The 19,675-nt window shown below is 45.3% G+C and overlaps 1 protein-coding gene across 1 annotated transcript; it reads right to left on the reverse strand.

The window, feature by feature from the left end:
• Positions 1 to 17,947: 17,947 nt before the first annotated feature.
• Positions 17,948 to 19,505, reverse strand: MOCS3 (molybdenum cofactor synthesis 3). The gene has a single exon (XM_007533093.3). The coding sequence runs from the start codon at positions 19,444 to 19,446 to the stop codon at positions 18,070 to 18,072; it is 1,377 nt and encodes a 458-aa protein (XP_007533155.1). The 5' UTR covers positions 19,447 to 19,505; the 3' UTR covers positions 17,948 to 18,069.
• Between the last annotated feature and the right edge of the window lie 170 nt (positions 19,506 to 19,675).

A 19,675-nucleotide genomic window follows, 5' to 3' on the forward strand; every position in this document is an offset into this window, starting at 1 on the left:
AGGGGTCAATTATGTTGTTCCTGGTGGAGATGACCAGTGACAGTGGTGAGAGGGATCTGTTAGAGGTCTAGGCCCATCATGTCTGTGTAGGAATTGCAGGACTCCCTGACTAAGGCCCCAGGTGATGGGTGGTCTGGTAGTGACTAAAGAGTCATCACTGGGAGTCGGGCAGTAGCGCAGCGGGTTAAGCACAGGTGGCGCAAAGCTCAAGGACCAGCGTAAGGATCCCAATTCCAGCCCTCGTCTCCCCTACTTGCAGGGGAGTTGCTTCATAAGCAGTGAAGCAGGTCTGCAGGTGTCTTTCTCTCCCCCTCTCTGTCTTCCCCTCCTCTCTCCATTTCTCTCTGTCCTATCCACAACAACAATGACATCAATAACAACAACAATAATAATTACAACAATAAGACAAGGGCAACAAAATGGAATAAATAAATAAATTTAAAAAAAAAAAAAGAGTCTGCAGCTATCAAGAACAATGAACCCACCTTCTCTGACCCATCTTGGACAGAGCTAGAAGGAATTATGTTAAGTGAACTAAGTCAGAAAGATAAAGATGAGTATGGGATGATCCCACTCATCAACAGAAGCTGACTAAGAAGATCTGAAAGGGAAACTAAAAGCAGGACCTGATCAAATTGTAAGTAAGGCACCAAAGTAAAAACCCAGTGGTGAGGGGTAGACATGTAGCTTCCTGGGCCAGTGGGGGGTGGGAGTGGGCGGGAGGGATGGGTCACAGTCCTTTGGTGGTGGGAATGGTGTTTATGTACACTCCTAGCAAAATGTAGACATATAAATCAGTAGTTAATTAATATGAGAGGGGGAAATCAATTGTATGTCTCAAAGTTTCTCAAAAGACAAACTGAATCTTTTTAATATATAGGCTATGTATTTGATATGCGGACTCTCTCAAAAGCCTAGACCAAGTAGATTAGAAGCATCCAATAGCACAGCTATATACAAGATACTGGGTACTGTACAGCAAACCATAACAAAGGGACTTTTCAAAGTTAACCCAATTAACAAATAATGTGATGATAACATTAACTATCGATTGTCTTCTTGAACCCTAAGACAGCATGAACCTCACATCTTCACTATAGAGCCCCTACTTCCCCCAGTCCTGGAACCCTTGGATAGGGCCCACTTTCCCTTATGCATCTCCCAATCCAAACCAAATAATATTGCATCCGCCGATCACAACCTAACCAAAGCAACGATTGCCACCTCAACATGCTTCACCTCAGACTGTATCCAGAGACTTCACGTGTGGAATGACAACCCTTCAACTTCATTACTCGGGTGAGACCTTTCCTTTTATAGTACACTCTAATTTCATCTCTGGTAGTTCACTTTCTAACAAAGTCCCATAATCTAGATATACACCAGTTTCTGTGAGAGAGAGCTTATGTGCACACGTATCCATAAACTACTGCAAAATATATACCTGAAAGCAGAAGTACACTAGAGTTTGCAGTGAGTACCTCCCTAACACTTCTTCTCCACTATTCCAAGCTTGGGATCCATGATTGCTCAACAAATTGTTTGGCTTCATATGTTAACTCTCTTTTCAATCACCAGGTTCCAGATGCCACCAGGATGCTGGTTAGGCTTCCCTGGATTGAAGACCCCACCAATGTGTCCTGGAGCTCAGCTTCCCCAGAGACACACCTTACTAGGGAAAGAGAGAGGCAGACTGGGAGTATGGACCGACCAGTCAACGCCCATGTTCAGTGGGGAAGCAATTACAGAAGCCAGACCTTCTACCTTCTGCAACCCTCAATGACCCTGGGTCCATGCTCCCAGAGGGATAGAGAATGGGAAAGCTACCATGGGAGGGGGTGGGTTATGGGGATTTGGCGGTGGGAATTGTGTGGAGTTGTACCCCTCCTACCTTATGTTTTTGTTCACTAATCCTTTCTTAAATAAAAAATTTAAAAAAAGAGTCATCATTAATGTATGCCATTCTCTTGTCCTTATTCAGCTTTTGTAGTTCTTACTTTGTCTGACAAGGTTAGCTTTGGAGTAAATGAGGGACATGTAATGGGAGGTCAGTGGGGAGGGTATCTAGGTCTAAGTAGAAACTGTTTCATTAGGCACTTTAAGGTGCCTTGTTAGGTCTAATTGCTTGCTTCATTTATTGACTCACTGCAAATTATTGTGCACTTTTGCTACAAGGTATATATTTTCCCCTAACTGATGGATATGTGTACATCTACCCTATCTCATGGGCCCTCGTCTCTATCTAGGTTTTGAGGTTTTGTTAAGTGTGCCACCTGAAATAGAATTATGGAGTCCTATGAGCTAGGAAAGGTCTCACCAGAAACATGAAGCTGAAGGGTTGAAATTCCTCGCCTGACGTCTCTGGACACAGTCCGAAATGCAGCATGCCGAGGTGGTACTGGTTTCATTGAATAGGCTGGGATCAGCAGATGCAGTGTCAGCTGATTTGAATTGAGAGAAGCATGCAGGAAAGTGAGCCCCACCCTACAGGTTCCACGACAGGGAAAAACATGGGCTTTATAGAGAAAAGGGAAGGTTCCTGCTGTCTTAGGGTTTAAGAAGCAGAAACTGACTGAGTCTGGAGTATGAAACCAAAGTAAAAATCCCTGGATGGAGGATGAGGGTAGATGTTCAGCTTCAATGGTGGGGGGGGGAGGGTGACACAGTCCTTTGGTGGTAGGAATACACTCCTTTGGTGTTAATATACACTCTTATTAACTTATAGTCTCACAAATAACTAATTAATATGAGAGGGCGGAAATGGATTTAATGTCTCAAACTTTTTGGTGCATATAGACCATAGCTCTGAGTATATGTTCCCTCAATCTAAGGACTTAGAACTTCAAATTGGTAATTAGATTGAATTTTGACAGTGGGCTCAAATTGTTAATACATTCCTAATAATGACTTGTTTTTGAAATAGTAAATCTCCTAAAAGCTTAGACCAGGGAGAACAGAAGCAACTGGTGGCATTACTTTATAAGACACAGCTATATGTAAATAGCATAAAAGGACATAAATTATGTTGAGTCTTGCATGATACAGCAAAGCCTAACAATGGGATTTTCAAAGTTAACCCAACTGCCAAATAATTTGGTTATAGCAATAACTATCTATTGCCTTCTTAAGCCCTAAGACAGGGTACTAAGCTGGGAGTTCTGGTTCCTCAAGAATTAAAATATTCTTGCATAACCAGTATGCTACCTCCCCAGCCTCACCATATCACTTTTGTTCAAATGGAATTAAAAAGTCAATGCTGCTCAGGTAAAAGGCAACCCAGATACAGCTACCATCACCATCCCACAGCCACTCAGAGATTCTCTCCAGTTTCCAACCAAGTCCTGGCTCAAACAGCCCGGTTTTCTCAGGAAATGTCTGCAGACTGTAAGGCCTCCCCCCAGGAAAACTCACAAAGAGGCCTTCCTGCTCTCTAAAGGTTCCTGCTGGAGCCCACCTTCCCCAAGATACATTAAAGGGAAGGACTAGGACTGCTTCTGGGAGCTTCATACCTCATGATTTTTCCTCCTGACAAGTCACAGGACCGTTTCCTCAATGTGTCCTCCCAGCCCCCAGGCCCTCCAACCCAGAGCTAACCTTGTCATTTCCTGTCTGTCCCTTCTCTCCCCAGGTGTCTGTCCTTAAGAACAGCAGGGAGCTTTTCCTCACCTGGGAGCCTACACCCTTGCTGGTCTCTCCACCGAGATTTTCACAGGTCTCGCTCCCTGCCTGCTGTCTGCATGGCTCCATCTCCTCCAGCTCCTAACAGGGCCCCAGCCCAAATAAAATGCACCATCCCCACCACCACCCTGCTTTATCCCCAAAGGAGGTCTCGTAACTTTACATCAGGCTCAACCTGACGCTGTTGACTGGCTACGGAAGAAGGGCAAACGCTAGAAGAAGAAGATCCCCTTGTGGCATTATCTTTCTTTTCTTTCCCACCTCCCATTTGCTTCTTTCACTATGACCTCGGGATGACATAGCCATCTGTCTGGCTCACTCAGCACCTCCAGCCCCTATTCAGAGGTTGAGCAAAAGCATCTCCCCTTTGCACACAAGGAAACTCAGAGAAATGAAATGACAAGGGCTAAAGAGACAGCATAATAGTTATGCAAATGGATTCTGTACCAGAGGTTCTGAAGCCCCAGGTTCAATCCTCAGCACCACCATAAGCCAGAGCTGAGCAGTGTTCTGGTCTCAGTCTTTTTTTCTCTCTCACTAAAATTAAAAAAAAAAAGGTATTTAAAAAGAAATAGTATATAGGGGCCAGATGGTGGCACACCTGGTTAAGCACATGTTACAACGCACAAGAACCCCAGTTCAAGCCCCCAGTCCCAACCTGCAGGGGCAAAGCTTCGAGAGTGGTGAAGCAGGGCTACCAGTGTCTCTCTGTCTCTCCTCCTCTCTATCTCTCCATTCCTCTCAATTTCTGGCTGTCTCTATCCAATAAATAAATAAAGATAATTTTTTATTTTAAGGCATATATTCTCATTCTTAAAAAAGAAGTGGAGAGATTCGCCGGACAATTAGAAGTGTCCCTGAGGTTGGGTGGTGGCGCACCTGGTAGAGCACACATATGCTACATTGTGCCAAAATCCGGGACCCAGACTCAAGTCCCAAGTCCCTACCTGTAGAGGGGAAGCTTCACAAGTGGTGAAACATGCTATAGGTCTCTCCCTTTCTCTCATTTCTCCCTCCCTCTCACCTGCCTCCCTATGTCCCCCTTCCTTCTCAGTTTCTCTATCCAAAAAAATAAATCAATTAAATTAAAAATATTAAAAAAGGAGGAGGAGAAATGTCCCTAAAGGTCATGCCCTTGAAGACGGCCACACTACTAGGGCCACCACGCCCACACCCAGACCAGGTCCTGCCACGCCAGTAAAGCTGCTCTTTCCTTTTTTTTTTTAGGGAGAGGCTGTCCCTGGCTCTGATGGCACCACACAGGGGAGACTGAGTCATTCACCAGTCTGGCTCACAGGCCAGCTCTGTGTCCCTCAACTGGTGACTCATCCCCCATTGACATTTCCAAAGAATGTGCATTCACAGTAGCAATGGAACTTTTTCCCTCACAAGAGTAACAGGCTGCACATTCCCTCAGCCACCAAACTAATGAGTGAACTGTCTCTGACAGTCCAGGATAAAACCCATGGACAGACTCAAAACTCAGACACATTTTTTGCAGGAGTCACCAACCATTCCAGACCCTTATTCAAACCAGAAGATGACTGTCAAAATGATTCAATTGTGTGGCAAATATTTATGGATCATCTACTGTGCTGTAGACACTAGGATACAACTGGGAACGAGACAGATGAAAGCCTTTGTCCTCCTAGAGTTGGTGAGCTCTTGAGTGGAGACAGACAGTCCATGAATAAACAGGGAAAAATACAGCATGTTAGAGGGTGACATCCACAGAGAAAAGCAAAGCAAGAGTCAGAGGGGAGGGAAGATTTGACACTCCAGGTTCAAAATGCAAATGATCTGCAACCCTGGAAGTGGCACAGTGAGAACAATGGATTTAATGCATGAGGTCCCAAGTTCAACCCCTGGTGTTGTATGTACCAGGGTGATGTTCTAGTGTTCTCCTCTCACCCCCCTTAATAAATAAATAAAGTGTAAGTGGGGGGCATAGCATATCAGTTATGCAAAAAGACTTTCATGCCTGAGGCTGCTAGGTCTCAGATTCAATTCCCCACACCACCATAAGGCAGAGTTGAGTGATGCCCTGGTAATTTTTTTAAAAAATAGAAATAAAAATGAACTATTTTAATTAAATTATTTCTTGTAAATTTTTTAATTATCTTTATTTTTTTGGATAGAGATAGCCAGAAATTGAGAGGAAGGGGGAGATAGAGAGGGAGAGAGACAGAGAGATACCTAAAGCCCTACTTCACTGCTGGATAGTATGCCAGCTCCCCCTGGCTTCTGCTTAACCATATGCCTATATAGGGATAGATTTAATCCCATTCAAAGCTTTGGTCTATTTACATAAATCACTTTTACATTTACTTAAAGCACTCCAGGGCATTGGTGGTTCAGTGATAGGATTCTCGCCTGCTCTGCCCCCTCCTTGTCACACTCTGATTTTCACCAGTCACTTTTCTCTCCACCCTCTCTATGTCACATCCTGTTTCCACCCTACTTGGCAAGTATATATAAAGACAGCATTGTGAGTTTTAGGGTACTTGAGTTTAGCTTAGCTCGTCTTAGATTGTGCTGCGTCCTGCATGAATAAAGAGATACAGCTCAACCATGAGTCCCTGGTCATCTGTTACCCGCCCGTGAAGCCAGCCCGGCGAAAACAACACTTCACTACTGGTGAAGCTTTCCCCCTGAAGGTGGGGACTGGGGGCTTGAACCAGAGTCCTTGCATACTGTAACATGTGGGCTCAACCAGGTGTGCAACCACCCAGCCCCTTAATTAAATTATTTTTAAAGATGTATGTATTTAGTAATGAGACAGTGAAATGGTGAAAGAAGTAGAGCCTTACTCTGGCACATGAGATGCCAAGGATGAAACTTGGGACCTCATACTTGAGAGTCCAATGATTGGGTTGTTTTGTTTTGATTGCCAGAATACTATTCAGCTCTGGCATATGGTGGTGTCCGATACTGATCCTGGGATCTCAGAGCCTCGGAAACAAGTATCTTTCACATATCCACTATGTTTCTCCCCAACTCCCTGATAATTAAATTATTTCAATTAAGTAATTACGGGCTGGTGAAATAGTTCACTTGGATAGTATATACAACCTAGGTTCAAGTCTGGTCCCTATAGCACTGGAGGAAGTTTCAATACTGTGGCCCCTTTCTCTTTGTCTCTCTGTCACCTCTGTCTCAATCTGAAAGAGAAGGAGAAAGAGAAAAGAAAAATGGATTGCTGGAAGGAAGAGAAGGACAAGCATGGTGCACACAGCCTCCAGCTGGGGGAGGCTACTGCACAGAGCCAGAGTAACCAGCTTTCCCTTCCATCTCAGTTCAGTTACAAAGGAGGTGCCTTCAAATGAATACCCAGTTTCCTGGAGAGGCAAGCAGGTGGGAACAAAAAGGGGCAAAGTCCCATAAGCAGCTGAAAGCGACAGTCTGGGTAGCAGATGCCCTGTGGTGTTATCTCTCTGCCTGATGCTGTGTCCCTGAGGTGAAGATGGGGGAGGGGGGGTGCTGAAGACTCTGGGAAACAAACATCTGAAATGGCTCCAATCAACCTCTACTCCTGGCAACAGCAGGCACTGTTTCTGGATAGACTTTAAATGAAACAAGAGGGCTCAGTGCCAGGGGGAGTGAAAACTGCAGCCACAGTCAACTGTTAGCTTTTCTCAACTGTGATCTGGAATGAATGGCAGAGGCAGATACAGAGGCTGGGAAACAGCAACCTAGGACCAGAAGCTAAGGGGGTAGGGGGTGGACCTGGGCATACTGTCAGAGATTACAGGAAATCCCAGTGACAAGATGTTGATGGTCCATCTGGAATGTAGAGAATAGAAACTGACTAAATGAGACTGGGGAGCCAGCTCAATGGCTATGCATAAAAACTTGCATGCCTGAGGCCCCAAATGCTCCAGGTTCAATCCCCAGCACCATCATAAGCTAAAGCTGAGCAGTACTCTGGCTATAAAAAAAAAAAAAGCAGGTGGTCCGGGAGATGGCACAGTGGATAAAGTGTTGGACTCTCAAGCATGAGTTCTGCATTTGATCCCTGGCAGCACATGTACCAGAATGATGTCTGGTTCTTTCTCTCTCTCCTCTTATCTTTCTCATTAATAAATAAACATTTTTTAAAAAATACAGGTGTTGGAGGCGGAGCCAAGATGGCGGCTTAGAGACAACACCTGGTGTGAGCTCTGCAAGGAAACTGCTTCAACATGGGATCCTCGAAGAAGCCACCAGGTTCCAGATGCTCCCATGATGCCAACCAGACTTCCCTGGGCAGACGACCCCACCAATTTGTCCTGGAGCCCCGCTTCCCCAGAGCCCTGCCCCACTAGGGAAAGAGAGAGACAGGCTGGGAGTATGGATGGATGTGCCTACGCCCATGTTCAGTGGGAAAGCAACTACAGAAGCCAGACCTTCCACCTTCTGCCCCCCATAATGACCCTGGGCCCATACTCCCAGAGGGATAAAGAATAGGGAAGCTGTCAGAGGAGGGGATTAGATACGGAGTTCTGGTGGTGAGAATTGTGTGGAGTTGTACCCCTCTGATCCCATGGTTTTGTCAGTGTTTCCTTTTTATAAATAAAAATTTTAAACAAATAAATTAATTAAATGTCTTTTTTTAAAATAAAAAGATTTTATTTAGTAATGAGAAAGATAGGAGGAGAGAAAGAACCAGATATCACTTTGGTACATGTGCTGCCAGGGATTGAACTTGGGACCTCATGCTTGAAAATCCAATGCTTTATTCACTGTGCCACCTCCCAGACCACAAAATCTTTTTACTTATTTTTTAAATTATTGGATAGAGACAGATAAGTTACAAGGGGTGGGGAAGACAGGGAGAGAGACACCTGCAGCACTACTTCACCACTCGTGAAGCTTTCCACCTGCAGGTGGGCACAGGGCTTGAACCTGGGTTCTTGTGCACTGTAATGTGTGCACTTAATCAAGTGTGCCACCACCTGGCCCTGACTGACTTTCCATCACTCTAGGAGGTCTTTTTCCCCCTCTAGATACAGGATGCGGGAGAGAGACAGACAGAGGAGAGACGCCATAGTACCACCCCACCAGTACTGAAGTCTCCTCCGATAGGCACTCCCAGGTAAATGTCTTTTTAAAAAGACACTCAGGTGTCTTTTTAAAAGAAATAAAAATTTAAAAATAATTAGAGGGCCAGGTGATGGCACACCTGGTTGAGCACATGTGTTAACAATGGTCAAGGACCCAGGTTCAAGGACCCCAGTCCCCACCTGTAGGGCGAAAGCTTTGCAAGTGGTGAAGCAAGGCTACAGATGTCTCTGTCTCTCTTCCTCACTATCTTCCTCATCCCTCTTGATTTCTCTCTCTCTCTATTCAATAAATAAATAAATTAAATTAAAATGTAGAAATGTAAAAGAAGCAGAAAAAAAAAAAAAAAAGGAAAGTGACTAAATCAAATCCTCATTTAGAGTCAGTAGTAACTGGGATGGTCCAGGATGTGGTGCAGTGGATAAAGCATTGAATTCTCAAATAGGAGGTCCTGAGTCTTGATTCCTGGTATCACGTGTGCCAGAGTGGTGCTCCCACTCACTTCCTTTAAAATAAATAAATAAATAAATAAGATGTGACTGTATTTCTGTCATGATTAACGTGCACTTCTGCCTACTGAAACTGTATTTTTACTTGGAAAACTGGTTACATCTTTTAATTATGCATTTTGTAATGCTTTGGCATTTGGGGATCTTGTTGACCAAGGGAGGACTGCCCCTCCCAGAGCTAGCTGGACACAGTAAACTCACTTACTCAGAAATGTATTTTTTTATATTTATTTATTCCCTTTTGTTGCCCTTGTTTTATTGTTATAGTTATTATTGATGTCGTTGTTGTTGGATAGGACAGAGAGAAATGGAGAGAGCAGGGGAAGACAGAGAGGGGGAGAGAAAGATTGACACCTGCAGACCTGCTTCACCGCCTGTGAAGTGACTCCCCTGCAGAGATCCTTACGCTTTGCGCCACGTGCGCTTAACCCGCTGTGCTACCGCCCAACTCCCCAGAAATGTATTTTGCAAATGTAAGTCAACCAATCTAGAGCCCACCCCCAGACCACCTCCTTTGTTAGGTTCTTGGGCCCCATTGATCTACCCTAATCACCTCAAGGCAGACAACTTGGAACAGAATCTGTGCCCCCCAAGCCTGCTGAAATCATCCAGTAGAGACAAAGAGAAAACCAGAGAGGAGGTGAGACACCTGCAGCACTATCTCATCACGTGTGATTCTCCTTGTAGGTGGGGACCAGGGGCTTGATTCTGGGTCTTCATGCATGGTAACGTGTGCACTTTTGCTGTTGAGTCACTGTTCAGTCCCCAAAAAGTGTTATTACTGAATACAATACAGTCCTGCCTTCCACTAAGGTTTTTCTGTACCTGCTTTCACTTCACAGCAGCAGATTCAAGCAGCTGTGGGCCTTGCAGGTGGGCTCAGTTGCTTTCAGAGCTGTACTTGAGTTGGAATCAGCTGCCTTACAAGACCCTCCGGAATGCGGCTGGGACTGGCATCTCCTTGTTCAAGTTTCCTCTTCTAGCCCTTTAAACAAGAACTCTCAGGAGGCTGATTTAATCTCTGAGACGATGTTCAGGGGGGAAACAGCCAGCTGCAGCTGCTGAAAGACCAACTCAGACACCACAGGATGGAGACAACAGAATCTGATGCTGGGGAGAGAAGAACCAGGACCCTACTTGCTTTAGTCTTTCAGTTCATATGGTCCAGCAGATTTGGGCTCAGTCTTTACTTCCTTTAGCCTTCAATTAACTTGCACAGTTACAAGGAATCTGTGAACATTAATTTATCCCAGGAGATATCATAAAGAAAGGTTTTGTATTGCATGGGGGGGGTGAGAGGTGGAAGGAGAGTGGTAATACACTGTTGGCTTTTGTTCTGAGAAGATATATAGCCCCATTTTTATATATGTTCTTTTTTATATTTATTTAATTTCCCTTTTGTTGCCCTTGTTGTTTTTATTGTTGTTATAGTTATTATTGTTATTGATGTTATTGTTGTTGGATAGGACGGAGAGCAATGAAGAGAGGAGGGGAAGACAGAGAGGGGGAGAGAAAGATAGACACCTGCAGACCTGCTTCACCGCTTGTGAAGTGAATCCCCTGCAGGTGGGGAGTCGGAGGCTCGAACCAGGATCCTTATGCTGGTCCTTGCACTTCGCACCACGTGCACTTAACCCGCTGCGCTACCGCCCTGTTGTTTTCACCAGGCTGGCTTCACGGGCGGGTAACAGACAACCGGGGACTCATGGTTGAGCTGTAGGCAGTATCTCTTTATTCATGCAAGACGCAGCACAATCTCAGCTGAGCTAAGCTAAAGGTACCCTAAAACTCACAATGCTGTCTTTTATATATACTTGCCAAGTAGGGTGGAAACAGGATGTGACATAGAGAGGGTGGAGAGAAAAGTGACTGGTGAAAATCAGAGTGTGACAAGGAGGGGGCAGAGCAGGCGAGAATCCTATCACTGAACCACCAGTGCCCTGGAGGGAGGGTGGTGCTTGTTAACAGTGGTTTATGTAAATAGAATGCAGTGGTTATGTAAATAGAATAGTGTTAAGCAGGGGGGATTTAAACCAAATGAAACAGAAGGGGTCTCATGCATACCAACACCGCCCAACTCCCAGCCTCATTTTTTTTAAGTCAATTTGTGTGAAAGCCAATCATTTTAAAAATATTTTGTTTATCTTACTAATGAGAAACATAGGAGAAGAGAAAGAACCAGACATCACTCTAGTACATGATACATGTGCTTCCAGGGATTGAACTCAGGACCTCATGCTCCCAGAGTCCAGTGCTTTATCCACTGCACCACCTCCTGGACTACTACGGTCTTATGTCTAAAGCCTTGATGAGTCCATTAGATAGCAATTCTGAGCACGATTAGAGATACGAAAGGAAACTGGGAATTCATCGCCAGTGAGGAGCTCTGAGCAGACTTCCCCATGTTGATTCAAAGAACTCCATGTTGCCAGAACATTGCCGGAGTCAGTCAGTCCAGGAGGACCAATTAAAAAGCTTTGGGTGAGACTGGTATTCAGGAAGGCAGGCCCAGGGGCAGGGAAGACAGCTTAATGCTAATACAAAAGATTTTCATGCCTCAAGCTCTGAAGTCCTAGGCTCAATCCCCTGCACCACCATAAACCAAAATTGAGCAGTGCTCTGTTAAAAAAAAATAAACAAGTAAAAAATAGAAGTATTGTACTGCACCAATGTCAGACTCTGGGGTGGTGGGGAGGGATCAGGTCCTGGAACCTGCTGGCAGAGGAGGACCTGGTGGGGGGTGTATTGTTATGTGGAAATGTTATGCATGTACAAACTATTGTATTTTACTGTCGACTGTAAACCATTAATCCTCCAATAAAGAAATTTTAAAAAGCATTTGTTAAAATAATGTGCAGGCAGTGGCACATCTTGTTGAGTGAGCATATTACAATACACAAGGACCCAGGGCTCAAGCTCCCAATCCCATCTATGGGGTGTGGGGAAGCTTCACTACTGATTGTAAGTGCCTCCATTTCTCTATCTCCCCCTTCTCTCTCACTTTCTATCTCTATCAAATAAATATATAAATAAAAATATTTTAAAGAATCAAAGGTGTGGGAGATAACATAAAGGTTAATGCCTAAGACCCTGCTGCCCCAGGTTCAATCTCTTATACCACCAGAAGTCAGAGCTGAGCTATATTCTGAGAAAGAAAAAAAAAAGTCCTGTGTTCAGTTTTTCTTTCGCATTATTTTTATTACTTCCAAGAGTTTCTAATACCAAAACCTTCAAGTTGCTTTAGACCTAAACAAAATTAAAGCACTGGGGGCCAGGCAGTAATGCACAGGGATAAGCGCACATAGTGCCAAGCATAGGGACCAGCGCAAGGATCCTGGTTCAAGCCCCCTGCTCCCCATCTGCAGGGGCATCACTTCACAAGCAGTGAAGCAGGTTCACAGGTATCTTTCTCTCCTCTCTGTCTTCCCCTCCTCTCTCAATTTCTCTGTCCTATCCAATAGCAACAACAACAATGGGGGAAAAAAAGATAGCCCTAGGAGCAGTGGATTGGTAGTGCAGGCACCAAGCCCCAGTGATACACCTGGAAGTTTTCCCCTGCAGATGACGACCAGGGGCTTGAACCCACATCCTTGCGCTCTGTAATGTGTGCACTTAACCAGGTGAGCCAACACCTGGCCCTGAAAGGGGAAGATCTTCACAAAAGTTGGAGCAGTGTTGCAGGTATTCTTGTTTGTTTACCAGAGCACTGCCCAGTTCTGGCTTATAGTGGTGGTGGTGGGGGATTGAACCTGGGACATTAGAGCCTCAGGCAAGAGTCTCTTTCCATAACCATTATGCTATCTACCCACTGTCTCAGGTGTCTTACTCTCTTTCCTTATATTATTCAGTCTCTCTCATAAAAACAAAAGAGGAAGAAAAAAAAAAGGAAAATAAAAAGGAGGGGAGGAGAGGAGTGAGGGGAGAGGGGGAGGGGGAGAAGGGAGGGGAGAGGGAGGGGAAGGGAGAGGGGGAGGGAAGGAGAGGATAGAGGAGGAGAGGGGAGAGAAGGGAGGGGAGGAGAGAGGAAAGGAGAGAGGAGAGGGGGAGGGAGGAAAGGGGAAGGGAGAGAGGAAAGGGGGAGGAGAGGGAAAGGGATGGAGAGGGGAGGGGAGAGGGGAGGGCAGGGGTGAGGAGAGGGGAGGGGCAAGAAGGGAGGGTAGGGGAGGGGGAGAGAAGGGGAGAATTGAGGAGCAGAGAGGAAATGGGAGAGGGGAGAGAGGGGGAGAAAAAAACACTAAGCAAAAACCCTGGTGGGGAAAAATTATACTTGGTTAAAGGTCTGGGTGTACCAAGTGCCCTGACTCCAACCACACTAAACTGATGTAACCCCATCTGGAGACCATAAATGATGGTCCCATAGGATAGAAGCCTCATTCATTATAGTGGCAGTTCATAGCACACACCATGTCCCCCTACAGCTCCATAGAAAGAAGATTTTTAAAAAAATTTTAATTAATTTTATTTTTGAGAGAGATGCAGACACACAGAGAGAGAGAGAGAGAGAGAGAGAGAGGCTTATGGTGGGGCAGGGGCTTGAACCTGGGACTTAGGAGCCTCAGGCATGAGAGTCTATTTGCATAACCATTATGCTGTCTCCCCTACCCAAAAGAAGATTTTCTAATGAAGATCAAGACTACTTGGGAGCATCTTAAAATTTCACCCAGCCCACCATAATAGAATTGCTTCTGAAGTCCCACACAGGGGTAGCAGAGCCTGGTTTCACTGGCAATAGGATTTCACTTTGAGAACAAGGCTTCCTGCTAGTTTGGTTGTTTCTGTTGTTGGCAAGTACATAGAAGAGGAGCCCATGAACAAGTAGAGATAGTTCCCTATATCTCACAGTGGTTGGAGGATTAAATTAAATAATGTAGGTGGGAAAACACTGTAACCTGCATGTATAAAGTTGTAAAGTGAGATGTGAACTCCTAGAAGGCAAGTCCCATGTCCTAATAATTTTGAATCCTCAGAACCAGGCCAGTGCCTGCTACATAATATATTGTTTAAAAATATTTTATTTACGTATTGGCTAGAGACAGAGAGAAATCGAGAGGGAAGGAGGTAATACAGGAGGGAGAGAGACCTGCAGAACTAATTGACCACTAGTGGAGATTTCCCCCTGCAGGTGGGAACCAGGGCTTGAATCAGGGTCCTTGCACATTGTAATGTGCTCAACCAGGTGTGCCACCAACCAGCCCCTTTATTATCTCTTTCATAATAAATAAATGTGCCTTTAGAATAAAAGGGGTTGGTTGATGGCGGACCTGGTTGAGCATGTTACAATGTGCAGGAGCCAAGATCTAGCCATCAGTACCCATCTCCAGAGGGAAGTGTCACAAAATTAAGTCTGCTCCCTACTAGGGAAAGAGAAACAGGCCGGGGGTATGGATTGACCTGTCAGTGCTGAGAAGCAATTACAGAAGCCAGACCTCACAGCTTCTGCATCCCATAAAGATCTTTGGTCCATAATACCAGAGAGATTAAAAAAAAAAAAAAAAAAAAAAAAAAAAGGAAGCTTCCAATAGAGGGGAAGGGATATGGAAATCTGGTGCTGGGAATTGTACGGAATCGTACCCCTCCTATCCCACAATTTCATCAATCATTATTAAATCACTAATAAAATAAATTTTTAAAAAATTAAGTCCAATGTGAGAAGGACCTCAGAGTAAGCATGTTTAGAAAGAGGGACTCCTCTCCTAAGGGGACAGTCGCAGGTAACTTCAGGCCATCTTCGACCACGGTTCTTGGCAAGCCTTCTCTTTACCAGCACTGTCCTCACCCTCCGAGACTAAAGTGACTCACCAGCTAGGCATTACCCATGTGATCCATGGGTGTCAGGGTTTCCAGAGATTTCAGTCCGTATATGTGTTGCTGAATACACACTCTATGTTCCTCCCGAAGACAGGTATGCAAGCTATGTGCATCAGAATGTTCTTTCTTCCTTTCCCTTCTCTTTGCTTGCTTCCTCCCACCCTTTTCTTCTCCTTTTCCAGAGCACTGCTCAGCTCTGGCTTATGGTGGTATATGAGATTGAACCTGGGACCTCAAAGCTTCAGGCATCAAAGTGTTTTGTATAGCCATTATGCTGTCTCCCCGGCCATTATATGCTTTCTTTGTGGACGATCTATGCTCTCTGATAATCACAGAATGGGAAGAACTTGTATTTCAGATATAATAGAAATGCTCTCTGGGGTTGGGCACAGACCCACCATAAATCAAGAGCTGAGCAGTGTCCTGGTCTTCTCTAAATAAAATTATATATATAGTGCAAGAAAGCAAGCATATAAAGCAACTTTAGGGTCCAGGCAGTGGCACAGTGAGCAGGACACTAAACTTGGATGCATGAGCTCCTGAGTTCAATCCCTGGCATCCCATGTGCTACAGTGATGTGGTGGTTCTCTCTCATGTTAAAATCTTTTTTTTTTTTCACATTTTTTTTACTGAGTCATAGTGCTTAGGGACCTCACACATGCAAATAGGAATAGGAACTGCTTGCAATCTTATTGTGAAGACTGATATTGTGAAGTTAGTTTTTATAGTTCCTATAAACCTGGCTGCCAGTTGGACAGACAGTAGAAGCTGACTGGTAAAGTGGTAAAGGGATTTACTAGAGTGATATATTGGGGGAGGGAGTGTCAGGAAATAGAGCACTGGGTAGAGTGTATGTTCTACTGTGCGAGGCTCTACGGGAGCCCCAGAACCAGAGAATCACCATGGACAGTAACACCAAGGGAGCCCCAGCATTGCATATGCCAGTTATGTTCTGGTTCTCATCTTAATAATAAATCATAAAAAACAAAAAAGCTAAAATCAAAAGGGAAACTCTTTAATCATAATAATATAGTTCAAACACATAGTTCTTCATGAGAAAGTGAAGATAATAAAACTGTTCACTATTCCACATTAATTCTGTATTATACTCGGTGTCCTGGACTGCCAAATCCAAATATAAGATTTGGGCTGCCAAAAGTCAAATAAAAGAGAAATAGGCTAGTAGGGGAGGGAATGGGAGGTCTGAACATTGGGGGTTGGATTTGAAGATTCAGAGTCAATCTATAGCATACAATTTAGAAAATGGTTTATGTGTAAAATATAAAGTAGACCCCAAAGTTAAAAAAAAAAAAACTTATTAAGAGAGATATAGCAAGAGAGCTAGAGTGAGAGAAAGAAACTGACCAGAGCACTGGTCACCTTTGGCTTATGGTGGTGCTGGGGATTGAGCCTGGTACCTCTGAGCCTCAGATACTAGTCTTTTGAAAACCATTGTGCTATCTCCCCATTGCTCTCCAAAGATAACCTTAAAGGAGGAAAAAAAAATCAGCAATTTATGAGAAAGTGACAGACTACAAAGGTGGTGGATTTTTTTCTCTCTCTCACTTTAAGAGAATGACCACTTCCCAGGTGATTAAAACAATCTGTATTTTATTTTTTAAAATATTTATTTATTCCCTTTTGTTGCCCTTGTTATATTGTTGTAGTTATTATTGTTGTTGTTATTGATGTCGTCATTGTTGGACAGGACAGAGAGAAATGGAAAGAGGAGGGGAAGACAGAGAGGGGGAGAGAAAGAGAGACACCTGCAGACCTGCTTCACCACTTGTGAAGTGATTCTTGCTCCTGAAGCAGGTGGGGAGCCGGGGGCTTGAACTGGGATCCTTACACCAGTCCTTGCGCTTTGTGCCACGTATGCTTAACCCGCTGTGCTTCTGCCTGACTCCCTGTATTTTATTTTTAAAATTGACTTTTATTTACTTATTTAACCAGAGCACTGCTCAACTCTGTTGGTGGGGGAACTGAATCTGAGACTTTGGAGCCTCAGGTGTGAGTCTTTTGCATAATAATCTCCTCTGCCCAGAACAATCAGCATTTTAAACTTCAGTAGGATAATCTACCATTTGAAGCAAAGGACCCAGAGTCTTAGTAAATTAACTGTAACTATAACTCTGCTGTCTGTCCACCTTAGTAAGACTAAGTTCACCATAACTTTCCAGGCATAAAAGTGGCCAATTTAGAGAGCTTTTTGATTGGAGGAAGTAGGGAAAAAGCAGGGAAGTCAAATAATGGGCAGTTTAAGGCATATTCGAAGAGCCGAACACAAGAAAATTCTCAAAAAACAACACCACCCATAAAACAAACCCATAAATAAATAGGGCATACAATAATTTACAACACCAAAGTTCCTTACAAAAATAAGCCCATGGGGGGCCGGGTGGTGGCGCAGGTGATTAAGTGCACACATTACAGTGCACAAGGAAGCGGGTTCAAGCCCCTGCTCCAACCTGCACAAGGTCTGTTTCAGGAGCAGTGAAGCAGGTCTGCAGGTGTCTATCTTTCTCTCCCTATATCTCCCCTCCCTCTCTCAATTTCTCTCTGTCCAATCTAATTAAAAAAATATATAGAAAAAAATAACAGGAGGAGGAGGTGGCCGAGGGCCAGGTGGTGGTGCACCTGGTTGAGCACACGTTACAATTCTCAAGGACCCAGCAGGTTCAAGCCCCCAGCCTCCCACCTGCAGGGGAAAAGCCTTGCAAGTGGTGAAGCAGTGCTGCAGGTGCCTCTCACCCACTCTATCACCCCCTTCCCTCTAGATTTCTGACTGTCTCTATCCAATAAATAAAGATAATAAAAAAAAAATAAAAAAGAAGAAGAGGGCCGCTGGGAGCTGCAGACTTCGAGACTCAGCGATAACCCTGGTGGCAAAAAAAGAAAAAAAAAAAGGTCAATTCAACAATAAGCCCATTTATTCAATTGCTGTCAAAAACTTGGAGTCTTAAAAGCAAAACAAGACATCTTTGAGGCAATATGGCAATTAACACATTTCTCAAACCAGGCTATCCCAGACGCCTTAGTACTTTGGAAATGTTCCATCGATTTTGGCAGCCCAGGCCATGAGGCCCCCCACAACATCCTGAACCTGTACGGAGTCTAATTCCTGGGCTGCTGTCAAGGTTTGTAGGACCTTCACGGCTTTCTGAGAGTCATTGCCCAATTTGCAAATGACATAAATGGGAAGAGCTGCCCCTTCCTGTGTGCCCTGCTTCCCTTCCCAGATTGTTTCTCCTAAGAGCTTCAGGCTCTCTGCATCCCTCCGTTCCAAATGCTTCAAAGGAATGTGTAGGGCGTGAGGCAAACGACAGATGTCCACCTCCACTTGAGGCCTGACGTCCAGCAACAGGTGGGGTAACCCAGAATCCAGAATTTGCTTGTAGTCAGCGACTGAAACTCGCTCCTCTGGGCTCAGCAATTGTAGAGAGCGGCACTTGTCCGTGGCAGAGGAACCACAGAAAGCTTCATAGTCCAGCAGATGCTTTACTGTGGGTGTCTCTCCGCACGCTGCACAGTCAGGCCTTCGGCCCCGCAGACGAATAGAGCGGAAGTGTCCTTTGAGGGCATCAAAAAGCAACAGGCTGCCACTGTAAGAGGGGCCCAGACCTGAAGCGATCTTCAACACTTCCAGAGCCTGTAGGCAGCCCAGGACTCCAGTTACGACACCGAGTACCCCACCGTCCGCGCAATTAGTCACTGTCTCTGCTGGAGGTGGACGGGGGAACACGCATCGATAGCAAGGACCACCGTCATAATGGTAGACGGTGATCTGACCCTCGAAGCGCAGGGCGCTTGCTGACACGAGAGGCCGGCCAGTCAGCACACAGGCGTCGTTAACCAAGTAGCGAGTGGGCACGTTATCTGAGCAATCAGCCACGACATCATAGCGGCGCACTATGTCGAGCGCTGTGGTAGGCGTAAGTGCCTGAGCGTAAGGCACGCACTGCACAGCCGAATTGAGACGGTGCAGCGAGGCGGCGGCAGAAAAGACCTTGGCCTGGCCAGCCAATTCCTCCCCATGCAGCACTTGACGGGGCAAGTTGCTCATTTCTACCACATCGTAGTCCACAAGGCCAAGGCGACCCACGCCGGCCGCTGCCAGATACTGCGCCAGTGGGCAGCCGAGCCCGCCGCAGCCCACGATTAACACAGAAGCGGTGGCCAGACGCAGCTGTCCGCGCACACCAAGCTCCGGCAGCATTAGCTGCCGGCTGTAGCGTAGAATCTCATCTCGGGACAAGGTGGCCTTCGGCGGCAATGGCGACACTGGAACTAGCTGCTCCGGCTCCTGCTCCGCAGTGAGAGCTGCCGCTAGTTTCTGCTTCAGAGAACTCAGCTCCTTTTCCCGTTGGGCAACTTCAGCCTGAAGAGCGAGAACCTCCTCCCTGGCAGCCATGCCGACTTCTTCCGGAAGTCCTCAAGGTGACATTTCCGTTTCCGGCTTTCCGTCGCCTAGCGACCGGAGTAAACTAAAAACAGTCTTTCTGAAGTTTGGAAAATGACAGTAAATCGACACCTATTTCCCAAAGAAATCTTCACATTCAACATCAGTGATGTACGAATCCTGAATATTTCCTATAGACCCTAAGAAAACTATAACTCAACCACAGAGCCACCCCCCTTTC

Source organism: Erinaceus europaeus, chromosome 1 (genome assembly GCF_950295315.1).
Source record: "Erinaceus europaeus chromosome 1, mEriEur2.1, whole genome shotgun sequence".
NCBI lineage: Eukaryota > Metazoa > Chordata > Mammalia > Eulipotyphla > Erinaceidae > Erinaceus > Erinaceus europaeus.